Raw genomic sequence first — 12721 nt, forward strand, 5'->3', positions numbered from 1 at the left:
AATCAAGTGGAGGCATGTCGGGCGATGTTTGGACTGAAATTCACGACGCAATCCTTATGTGAACTTGGATTTTTTGCGAAAAATTGAGGAAAATACATGAAAACTGGAAAAATTTTAACAAAAATAGGGACAATGACGACGAAAACAGAAACAATGAAAATTTTCTAGAAGAAAATAGTGAAAAAAGAGAAAGTGCAAGAGACAAGACAATCATTTCAACATCAGAAAAAAAAAACTAGGGAGGAAAGGAAAGGAAAAGTAGAATTATGTGTGATTAAATTAATTATTGGATCAATTAGTGCGAAGAAATCCCTCAACAAGAACAAAGTTTACAAAATCCAAAAATTAATCCCCAAAATTTCCGAAATCCCGAAAGACCAAAATATCCAGGTGGAGTAAATAAAAATTTCCACAAACATAAGAACAACGACGACAAGGACAGAAACAATAAAAATTTTCTGGAAAAAAATAGCAAAAAAAGAGAAAGTGCAAGAGATAAGACAGTCATTTTAACATCGGAAAAAAACTGGGAGGAAAGGAAAGGAAAAGAAGAATTATGTGCGATTAAATCAATTGTAGGATCAATTAGTGCGAAGAAATCCCGAAGAAAAGAAAACAAGAACCAAATTTTCAAAATCCAGAAATTAATTCCCGAAATTTTTTCAGGGATGAGGCTGAAGATCAGAAAGAAGCGACGTTTCCTCACGCACGACACGCCTATCCAGCAATATCGCCGTGCTACGCGGGCCGAGAACACCACAGACGAGGTGGGCCGAAACGTCGTCGCCCGCTTACGGCCACGCCTTCTGGTCTGGTCTGCTCTTGAGATGTCGCCATTATGAGGTTAAATCAATTACGTGTGTGTATATGTGAGGGTAACACGATCTCTTCAGCCTCATAGACCGGCGCGTTGCTATGAGGTTACGAGGTGGAGCTGTTTCTACAGACGTATCACATATCAAACGATGAGCCACCGACCTTTGCCGATCCGCCCATGCCGTGGCTGCAGCTTAGCGACTCAGCCGCTCTATGAAAATCGTGGATTATCATCGGGTGTTCCTCGTGGATCACCTCAACAAAGAAATCTAGGGGGAATCCTGGGAAAAAAAAAACCCTTTAGGAACAAAAAGTTTGCATTAAAAAAGAAGAACAGTGGCAGAGAAACAAGAGAATATTTCATTGTTTCCTTCAGTAGTGGGGACGAGGGGCAATAATTTTTTTTGAAATTCTGTCCCATAAGGAACCAAATAACTGACTCAGCCTCAATTTTATATTTTTTTCTAATGCTTCATCATTCCATTTTTTAAATTTTTCCTTCAGTAGTATGGACAAGGGACAAGAATTTCTTTGAAATTTTCTCCTACAAGGAACCAAAAAACAACCTCAGCTTTAATCCTATTTTTTCCATTTTTCTAATGCTTCCTCATTCTATTTTTATTTTAAATTTCAGCAGCCATACCGCCATTGCGAAGCACGTCACTTGACCCATTGACGACAACACAGCTTTTGTTTGAGCATCTGACGCCTATCGACTTTTAAGAGTGATAGTTAAACAAGAAAATAATAAATATAATAAAAAATAATAAATATAATAATAAATATGGTGAATAATAAATATAAAATAATAGATAATTAACCCTATTAAGAAGAAATATTAGAATTATAAACCTATTAAGTACAAAAAAACTTTTCAGAAAGAGAAATGAGAAGAATTTCATTTAAAAAAAAGGATTAGAAAAATTTAGAAAAGAAAATCATGAAAAATAACCACTGGTAACGGCTGTCATCAATGAGTTGAAGTAAAATTGCAGAAACGTTGACTACCGTGACAGTTACCGTAACCGATTTACTTCATTCGTACCGTACTGTAACTGTATTCCAGCTGACTTCTATTATAATTCAATTGATTTAGTACTAACAAGGTTTACCTGGCAGTGTCGCTCGAGCAATTATCCCACATCACGGCAAATGTCATGTTTTTGCAAAAGGTAAATGTAATCTGGCAATCATATTCTCTCCTGAGAATAAGCTGACATTTTGTTAATAAGAAAAAAAAATTTATGGATATTACAGCCACTACAGCCACTAACACTGCCATCTACTGCTTTGATTGTACAACTTTTAGAATAAAGTTACTTTTAGAACCTCTCAAATAACCTATTTTCAAGTAAATTTAACGGCTTTTTTCCGCGATTTTTAATTGATCAGCGAAAGAAAAAATAGAGTCAAGGGGCAAAAAATAGCAGAAAAAAAAGATAAAACTGCTAAAAAAAAGAAGTTAACCAACATTCAAGTTTTGAATTCTGATTAAATTTCTTCTATTGATCCAAGGTCTTTTTTTATTAACTCCAAAAAAAGAAACTTAACTAAAATTGAAATTTTGATTTCTGCTGAAATTTCCTCTGACGTGTATGTAGATCTGTTATGTATAAGAATTTTCTTCCATTTCTAGTCGAGAAATTTTCCGCACTCCTTGAAAGAGAGAAATTAATTATGCATAAACTAATTTAGAAAATGTCGTCATTCAATCCGGATACCGCCGACGGCCGAGGATGTTTAGAAAAGCTCCGAGTTTCAAAAATAAAAAATCTTATCAATAATAATAATGGAACAAATAAACAAAAATGTAAACAATCCTCGAAGTGTAGAACAGAGGAATTTCTTCCACCAATTCTGAAGCAAGAACAAAACCTTAATTTTTTTTTCCAATTTAAAGAAGTGTGTGCCATAACTGTTGGCAATTTGAAGGGATAAACAAGAAAATTGCGAAAAAAAGGATCATCATCGTCAAAGAAAAAACTCTCTCCAGAAATATAAAACCTCTCAAAAAAAAATTCTCTCCAGAATACCTATCAACAATTATTTCTTTTTCCCATAGGTGACGAATTCACTAGTTCACTGAACTTCCCATTATCAAGCACTCACGAGTCGAAGAGTTCGAAGTGGTGACATTTGACGCACAAGAATTTTACACACAGATTAAAATGTTTCATGCGATGAGAGCTGCTTGAAGTCATGAAGAAAAGTCGAAAAGTTCACAAAAACAAAAAAAAGTGCAGTTTTGCTGCAGACAATGTGCAGCGGACAATAAAAATATAGATATGTGGGTATTCCGCTGGAGTACTTAGATATTTGTAGCCTTAATATATTTGCCACATTATTCAGGGACCGTTCAGGAATCGTGGAGCCAGCCGTTGGCTCTGGAGACAAATGTTCGTATAGAAATCGTTCATTACCGTGTGATCTATGTCTAGACATTGATGCATGCGAGTTCGGCACTAGTACCACGTATGTAGTTAAGTAGGTCTCGCCACGACCCACAACCATATTATTAGCTTTATTCAAGAAAAGCTTGTCGTTATAAACATTGCTTTACATTTAGCATAAACTCTAAGGATTAAAGGGTGAGTTCTAGGAAATTATCGATATTAGATTCTTTAACTCAGTAGTATGTAGTGTTCGAAAACTACACCGTTTCCAAGGATGTCAGAAATAGTGCGGAAAAAAAAAACAGAAATAAAAAGTGGTGCAAAAAATAATTACAAAATAAACACAAACAATAATAATAATAAGTAAATAAATATAAATAGAGAATATCATGCTTTATAATAACAGGCTTATGAATAATAAATGGAAGATGTTATCACGAATCAGGTACACTCAAGGCACCAGTTGAGCCAACGAGACAACTCTTTACACATATAAGGTTGAAAAATTTTGCAAGGTACCTGATGGAACCAACCAAAACCAACCTTTTACACCTGATAATATCAAATTAGATTGAATTAAATAGTATTAAATACGAATTTTTTTACTTTATCCCTTATATAATTCACACTTCTCATTATAAACATTTAAGAATGGGGTTAGACTAGGAATTGTTGAATTCTCAAAGGAAAACACTTTCAAATTTTGAGTTTTCTGAAAAATGAGCTTGTAATGCAATCTGTTTATTTTTTGTTTCCTACTCAAAGCTGAGGCCTCAGTGTTTACTTGTTATTTGTTGTTTTGCTAGGAAGTAAATGAAAGAAGTATCGCTGTTGGGCGAGCTGAGACCTTTAGTGCCCATGAAGCCCTTAATTCCTAGATTTATAACGGGAATTCCAGATTCTCGCTACAATTCCTAAATACTACACCCTGAAGCAGGGATTACAGGAAACAACCAAGCTTTGAGTATTTCTCTGTACCATCCTGAAGCAGATAAAGGAAGGGTCTGGGAATCGTCTGCAGGGATCTCGAGCTGTACCTTGTGATCGCATGATTTCAGAAGAAACCACCTGTGCAATTCTTTAGAGTTGAGCTGGTGATTTACTGGATATTCTCTGTAGATTCACGTCTACACTGGAAGAAAAACCACAAAGTTGTTATCTGATCCGAAATTAGTGCAGAATATTAACGTGTAAATAAAAAGACTCACAATACAAACGTGGAAAAAATGAGGAAATTTTCGTAAGAATATCTTTTTTCCCCTCTTTTTCCATACCAGGTCCTTCACTCTCACTTTATTTCTATTCATACTCATTTCAAAGGTTATAAGCAACACATTAATTAAATGGTTGTGGAATTGCTGCATCTATTCGTACTTAGTTAGCCTATTTCAACGTGTACGAGTCCCACAACCCCTTGAAAGCTTACTAATTGGCTTGGTTACTGACGTATACGAGTTAGAGTGGCGACATATCCAGAATGTATGGAGTTGACAATACTGGACATCTATTTCTCTTTTATCCAAGCCCTACTTTTATTATTATTATTATTATTATTATTACTATTATTATTATTATTATTATTATTATTATTATTATTATTACTATTGTAGTTATTATTCTTATAGTTATTTTATTATTAATATTATTACAGATATAATTATAGTCATAGTTACGGCTATTGTTATAGTTATTATTATTGTAGTTGTTATTGTTATTATTATTACTGCTAATGCTAATATTAGTATTAGTATTAGTATTAGTATTAGTATTAGTATTAGTATTAGTATTAGTATTAGTATTAGTACTATGTAGTACTAGTATTAGTATTGGTATTATATTATTATTTCTCAGAGCATACTTTCTAAGAAAAAATGTGCCACCTCAAAAATTGAGCCGAAGTGAAGATCATTTTTTTAAACTAACTCTAATAAGTGAAATCATTATTGAACTAACTGTAGGTCATTAAAACAATAATTCAGTCAAATTCCAAAACTCTTCCCATAGTTAAGAGGATAGGATAAAGTTTGATGTACTCTGATGAATGAAACAGATGATTTTCAACTTTTTCACCACACTACTAGGTCCCAAGATGACTAAATGATCTAATTTTTCTAGAGGAAGATCAAATTTCAGGATCTTGCAGGTCAGATACTTTAAAACTTAGCTGTTATTTGATACTTTTAGTGTGGTGTAGAAGTATCGCTCAAATACCGTTGCCTACAGTTCTTAAGTACTGTAAACACACCAGTTACATGTAGTGCTCGATTTATACCATAAATGATGCGCTCAAGTATATTAGGGATAAAATGACATGAAGCACGGTGCAATTGCGTAGGCGGCTTCTCTCGAAGCGGTGCGGTGGAACGTAGCGGTAAGGAGCGCACTGGAACCGTTGCTGGCAGCATCCAACGCTACACTTTGCGACAGTCCCACCTCGGTCCCAACTACTGCCTTCACCGCTCCATTTCGAGCGCATACACAGATACGCCGCGCTTCATGGCTTTTTGACCCAACTATACCGTAGTTCACTGTCCTTTAGTACTGTAAACACAATAATTACATGCATTGCTCGCTTAATACCAACTAAATGATAATTTCACATGAGTTTCAGTTATAATTTCACATGAAAACATGTTCGAAATCGTAAATTCTATACTTACAAATGGTCAAGGTGAAAATAAAATAAATTCACTATTTTATAATTTTTATTTATAAATTTTTCATGTGTCGGAAAAGTCTGGAAAATTTAAATCGATCTAAAACTCTGAAGAAAGTTGAAAGATTCGAAAATATCATTTGTCCGCTGAGATTGGAGTCATGTTGATTAATCCTATGAAATATGAGACGTACGCAAAGCCAATGGCAAACCCGACCCGAAACGGCAGCGTATAAGGCTTATCGGATTAGATGTGACCATTCGATGGCCCTCATAACCTATACACAGACTTAGAGGAATGAAAATCAACAAATACTACTAGCTAACTATTGTAAACAGCTAAATATTATAACATTTCAACATACTGACAACAACAAATCCCCGTGGTGGATCGTATGCTATTAAACGTTTGAAACTATACGTAAATACGTACGTAATCCTATTCGAACGGTGTTTGACGAAAAAAAGAGGTAGAAAAAAACTACCACAATATGAAGAACTACTATCCAACAATAGCGGAATGCTACACATTATAACATTACAACCACAAATTTACAACAACAACACGTCTCACTGGTGGATCGTACGCAATTAAACGTTTGAAACAATACGTGAATACGTACGTAAACCTATTCGAACGGTGTTTGACGAAAAAAAAGAGATGGAGATCTAAAAATTAACAAAACATGAAGAAAGAGCTGATAAAGGAGTAGCGCCAATGGTAATAACGCGACCCACACTCGTTTGCGTGAGATCAAAAATAGCTCTGGATCAAGGAAAATTAGAAACCGATAGTCATTATGTTAAGAACCGACAAATGTTTGTATAGCAATAAAAGACAACAAACAAATAACTACAAATGAAAACAATCTACAATAACAAATAAAAAATAAAACAACATATAAGAATAGTCCAGATATCAGATCCTAACGCATGACAAAAATCCGCAAGGTCATCGACGTTTTCTTCGTAACAAGCGCACAGCAAAAAAGAGTAAAATGACCGAAAAGTGTTCGCGATTTCTTTTTATATGAAACTGAAGAGTAAACTTCAATGTTTGAAACTGAACGAGAAAAAAGAATGGATCCAGAAAAGAAAATTATTGAGGAAAAAGTGATATAAAACGCACGAAATAGTGAATTAAAGAAAGTGCTCTGAAAAGAACCTTATTAGATCTTGCAAATCAGAAAACCTTCCTACCTCTCTTTCTGGAGGACAGTCTTGCACTACCGTAGTATTACATCATTCCTACTTAAATGCACTAAGAAGGATCAGGTCTTGCCTGGAAGATAAAAAGAGGTGAAAAGAACCCAGCAAGTTTTAATACGAAGCGAAACGAATAGTTTTAATACGAAACGAAACAATGAATACTAACTCTTACTATCACATAAATAATTACTAATGTTGTGATGTATACTGTGAGAAAACAAAGGGGAATGAATAATCATGCAGAGTTTGTGACGGCAGCACCTGCACAGCTCAGCCCAAGCACTTTTGTTCATGGTGCAATATTGCGTAAGCAGTTACATATAGTTGGGTCGACAAAACGACATGAAGCATGGACCGCTGCGTCCAATGCGGCGCGGTGAAGCGTAGCGGTTGGAACCGTGCGAGGACCCTCACTGCCGCCACCATCTCTGCAGTTCGCCATGTTCCCACCTCGACTCTAACCGCTGTCTCCACCGCACCGCTTCGAGCGCAGCCGTTTACGCAACTGTCCGCGCTTCATGTCGTTTTGACTCGACTATACCGTGCTTCCGTTCGAAGAAATCTGCGGACGTATCCTCGTCGACTGATAGTAACTTTCCAACTCAGGTGTCACCCATTTCCTGAAGTTTCATTCATTTCCCGGTTACTAGCGACCTTTTTGACTCCTTTACGTCCTAATCGTCCCATTTCGAGACGCTAGCAAACCCTACAAGTAAATTGGCACGCAAATTTCTACGACATGAGAGCTGGGCGAGGGTCCCGTCCCACATACGTGTACTGTAGATCCGTTGGAGGCGCAATTTGAATGCATGTACGGAACGAGTGGATCTTTCTCTGGAATTTCCGCCTTGAGATAATCTCATTGTGTACTTTTTAGGGAAAAATGTAGTTGGGGGGGAGCACTCGGTGGCGCCCTTATTTCTTGACGTTCTAACTTACTTTTTTTCTTAATAGGTTTAGTTTACATGTCATAAATCCTCTAAGACTAATCCATAGGTCTTAGGGCCGCGATTGGTTTCATTATTTACTTCGAGAAATAAGGACGCCACTGAGTGCTCCCCTAGCTACATTTTACTTCACTTGTCATAACTTTGTGGTGTTTATTTGTGTTATTCTCCTCATCTTCTTACACAGCTACCCGTTATGACGGTGCATTTGAAGTTTTGAAGCCTTTTTTCTGAACATTTCGAGTAATCGAGGTATTACAGGGTTAGAGCAACGGAAGGAAATGAGTTCCCTTCACGATACCTCCACCACGGAAACTGCGTGCTCTTCAAATTACACCACTGACAGCGATCTGGAGATGCCGCCGTGTAGTTTGAATTCTCCTGACCTTAGACAGTCGTACGTTTGTCACTTTTTCGTCCAATATATGAATATATATAATACCTATGAGAAGCGTCATAGGTATTTGAAAATGTTGCGGAGATTTTTTACGTGCAGATCTATCATCATCATTGATAATGATGTTGATGTTGATACTCATTGAGTTCACACACTTCACACTAATCTTCAATTTTTTCATCTTTTTTTTTTCCTTTCGGAAGGATCCTTTTACGTTTTGCACTAATTTATTAGAGATTTGTTGGGTTAAACAACTTTAAATAGGCAATTATATTCGCAAGGACTATGCTGGATGACGATTGGTACTGTACTGCCGTTAGAGTGTAATTATGCGATCATTCCACGTCTGGATCAAGTTTTTTTCGTAATCTGCAAGCACTGACGTCCATCTAACTGAAGAAGAATCTCTCATTTTGCTCAGTAAGCTTGGGAAAAGGTATTAACTTGAGATCTGTGTTATTTTTTGTCCTTCTGTGATCCATGATATGATTTACAATACAAACGTCACCTATATTCGGTGCTAAATGTGTTCAATTTGCTCAGCGTGCTGAGAATAGCAGAGAAGAAGGAGTACGTCGACCAGGCAAACCGTTGCAGTTCAGTCGAATACTTTCGCGATAATCCATAAATTCCCCTTTGTTTTGATGTCACACTTGTATTTCTTCATTCCGTAGAAATTTGGTGGACCAGTGTGATCATATGATCATTTTAGGTTATACCCTTGGGCTACAGTGGAGGTTCCCCTTGAAACCGATGTCGATTTTGGTTCGTTATGCAAAGAGTATGGACCGCCTCTACACATCCATTTTTATGACGATCGCTGTGGAAACCTCGTATCTCGAATAGGCAGAAAGTGACCTTTGAGTATTTTTCATTTTAGAGCTACACGTTTTCGCTTTAACTTTTCAGACTTTCAAGACGTCTCTTTGACGGAAGCAGTGAAAGCTCTCAATGCCCAACATACGTGTACGCACAGAATAAATCTTATGATCAAGATTGACTGCTGTACTGAAAGTCAGATCTCGACTATTCTCGTGAGTTCTGGATCGCTTTCTTGCTCATCACCTCATCTAGCATGCCAATTTGCTTTATTGTTCGTATCAAACCTTAGTTCTTATAGCCTACTCTGAAACTTCTACTGTTTCGTTGTCGAATAAACTTTTCTGTAAGAGAATGGGAACGATGTGTTCTTCAAATGTCAGACTACAAGTTTGCATGGAAAGTGGTACAGGTTTTGGGGGAATTTGTGGACAAGTAAGGTGTTTTTCTTCACTTAATAGCTTCTCAGTAATATTTATTTGTAATTATGGGATTTCTCTAATCTATGTTTAGGATTTTTGAACTGAACATAGGGTCTGTGGAGTTTGTCAAACAAAAGCGAAGACGGAACGTTGGTTATTGCTATTTTTGGACTCCACTTTTTCACTTTACAATCTTGTTTCTTATTTCTCCTTCATTTGGAATGAGTTCTAGGGTTCCAGTTTTTAGAATCCAGACGAAGAAGCACAGTATGTGGCTCAGTTGCTGGAGACATGGCTTCCTAAGTGTTCACAAAACTTGAGGTAACCTAAAAAAAGACCTATGTAAATATGTACCCTTTGGATTTCTTTTCTTTTGCTTCGTTAAGCAGGTAAGAGTAGAATGTTCCTGGAAACAAAGGTGTACCTTGTATCTCTGATTGTAAGGGACATTGAACACTAATGAAAAGCGTCGTAGAGACTATCATAAGATTCCCTCAAATTCTGAATACGTCCGTAGGTGTTGCTCAACTTATGACATGATTTATCGTGAGGAGCCTCCTTCCTCTCACTTCTCAAATGCAAAACGAATAGTACCGTATTGAAACAACTCGATTTAAAGCCATTTTGAAGTAATATTTCTTCTCTTTTCAGATGTATCCGAATATTCGCTTTCATTCGACTTGATAGCCACTTGTCGATTATTTTGAGCAAGTGTCCTGTTCTGACGCACCTCACTCTTTCAAAGGTATAGTCGTGTACAAATATCATGTTCGTAAATCTTTTGCGCTGACAAAATGTTTTACTGAACCTGACTTTTATCTACAAAAAAAAAAAAAAAAATGCTTGTGATGAGTACAGTGCATATCTAATATTTCTTCTTGAAGATCTCCGAAATTTCCTGTCCCTGCTTCAACACAATAGAATCATTCGAATTCAATGGGTGTGGAATGGGCTATACTGAAGTAGACTTAGAACTCGGCAAGGTCATCGGCCGTTTTTCCTCCAAGCACAGTTTCAGGTGGTTTAAAACGCATAATTTCTTTTAGCACTTGGTGAAGTACTTCCCATGTGTGCGTGTGATTGCATATCGTAAAGTGTGCTTTGATCCGGTGCTTACGTCCATGATTCGGTTAGTCCTTGCATTCACTTGGGTTTTTTCTTCGTAAATCTTATAATGAGAGCTCGGCTAAAGAAGATTGTGCCTCCGGAAAACATACCCTTTAAAAAAATTGATTATAAGACTTGCACAAATCAGTAATTTTGCATTCTACTTATTTTCTATGCAGAGTAAAACCAAGCATATTACAGTACAGTGATATGGCTATATTAATAAAACAATCTAACGCTCCCCGCAACCCTGGTAAAACTCCCTGGTAAAAACTAAAATCCCGGTAAAACGCGCTCGCGCATCCAGGTCACGAGTATTGACCGAGGGGCAGTGGTTTCGTTGCAGTTCCACAAGGACGAGTTCACAGCTGTCCATGAACGGTGGACGATAGGGAATAAAGTTACAAATAGAGCAAAATGCTAAGAAATGCGATGCTGCTTTTAATGCTATTAAAGGTTGCATTAGTCACTGATTCTCGTGTATACCGTAGAACATGCGCGCGCATTTTATCGATACTGGTGAAACTCTTCGGGCAACCTGATGCGACGTAGCGTAATTTGCGTACTGTACGCGTGCAACAAAATCGCAAATACCAGTGTTGGTGGTACTGCCACTGCACATATCTGACAATAACACAAACTCTCTTCCCTTTTGCTCTCCCCCTCCTTTCTCTTTCCCTCCATAAAATATCTGCTTTTTGTTTATCTAATTTTAGATGTAATTTAAATCTTCACTTCTAATTCACTGATCCCTTTCGTTAGAGGACTTTCCGTTTCCACTTTTTCTCCTCAGCATAGTTCGAAAGTGAACTCTTCAATTGTTTTTATTACATTCGATTCGTTCAGTTTTGAAAATGGCCCAGAACTTTTCTCATTCTCATGCTCTTTTTTTCACAATCTAGTGTCCTAGTATCAAACTATTACAGTTTTATTTGCAGAGGTTTGACACCTACTGGGCAACGTTTCAAAATATTCCAAATCATCTCCGTTCAACAGTGAGTTTCTTTGGAACAAATTTTTGAGCGAAATATCAGATCGTTCAGATCAAAATGATTTGCGTCTGCAAAGTAGCTAGCGGTATTCCGTTCTCTTCTGCCTCAATTAGTTCCATTCATTTCAGTAAAATACAAGGCTTAGCTATTCTCCAACTGTGACTTTTTTTTTTGGTTTTTTAGAAGTGTAAAGATTCTTTATGTGCAATATCTCTTTGTACGTCTACTTTGGCTATTCCTTTCGTCTTTGAGCATGATTGGAGAGTACTAAATGACCGCATAAATTCATAGCGACCTATTCGAATGCTCGGAGTAGCAGAAGGCTGATGTAAACAAAAAAATTCTATGCCAAAATGTGCTCTAGATATTTGTTGTTAAATCGTCACGGTTAATTCAGCATTCTTTGTTCTAATCATAGGATAATGTCACTGTCGCTTCGCTTTTTCTGTATGAAAATGCGCTATTTCTTCAAATAAAGACGGAATCGAATAACGTTGGATTTATATATGAAATAGAAGTTCATTGAATTGAAGTTTATGACGTGAAATTAATTTTCTTTACAGTTTTGCGTCTCTGGTGAAGCAGATGTTTAAATTGATTTCTCTCAAAGACGCTGCCGATCATGTTGAATTAGTGAACGAAAGGTACGGGACTCGTATCACGGTTTTTGACAGTCATCAGATTTATCATAGTCCGTATTAGTAGTTTTTTGTGTTCTAAGCTTATTTTTTCCTTTTTCTTTTCTTTTCTCTAGTAGTAGAGGCCATTCAGCAACGTTTGCATTGTGTTAGAGTTTTCGTAGTTTGGAGATTGAGTTACACATTGCTTATTGTGTTTTTACGAAGTGTCTATGAAGCATTGTAATCTTCCATCTCTGTGCCGTAGTTTTATTTATTCAAATTTTATTCAAAGACGTAGAAAAAAAAGTCCCGTACGAAGGAATGTTACTCGAGTAATTACAAG

The 12721-nt window shown here is 36.7% G+C and overlaps 1 protein-coding gene across 4 annotated transcripts; it reads left to right on the forward strand.

Moving 5' to 3' along the window:
* Positions 1–668: 668 nt before the first annotated feature.
* RB195_007729 (uncharacterized protein) lies at positions 669–12460 on the forward strand (the record flags this gene model as incomplete). Of its 4 annotated transcripts, none has more annotated exons than XM_064181517.1 (14): positions 669–767; positions 8139–8223; positions 8283–8418; positions 8683–8733; positions 9131–9264; positions 9328–9452; positions 9539–9672; positions 9751–9808; positions 9907–9980; positions 10311–10404; positions 10544–10642; positions 10706–10788; positions 11705–11761; positions 12322–12460. In XM_064181517.1, the coding sequence occupies 14 exons, from the start codon at positions 669–671 to the stop codon at positions 12458–12460; spliced, it is 1368 nt and encodes a 455-aa protein (XP_064038297.1). The 4 variants fall into 4 exon arrangements, with proteins under 4 accessions (XP_064038297.1, XP_064038299.1, XP_064038298.1 ...); XM_064181516.1 differs by lacking the exon at positions 8683–8733 and adding an exon at positions 9269–9271 and having other exon boundaries at positions 9131–9183; XM_064181515.1 differs by lacking the exon at positions 8683–8733.
* Between the last annotated feature and the right edge of the window lie 261 nt (positions 12461–12721).

Source organism: Necator americanus, chromosome I, assembly GCF_031761385.1.
Source record: "Necator americanus strain Aroian chromosome I, whole genome shotgun sequence".
In the NCBI taxonomy this organism is placed as follows: Eukaryota; Metazoa; Nematoda; class Chromadorea; order Rhabditida; family Ancylostomatidae; genus Necator; species Necator americanus.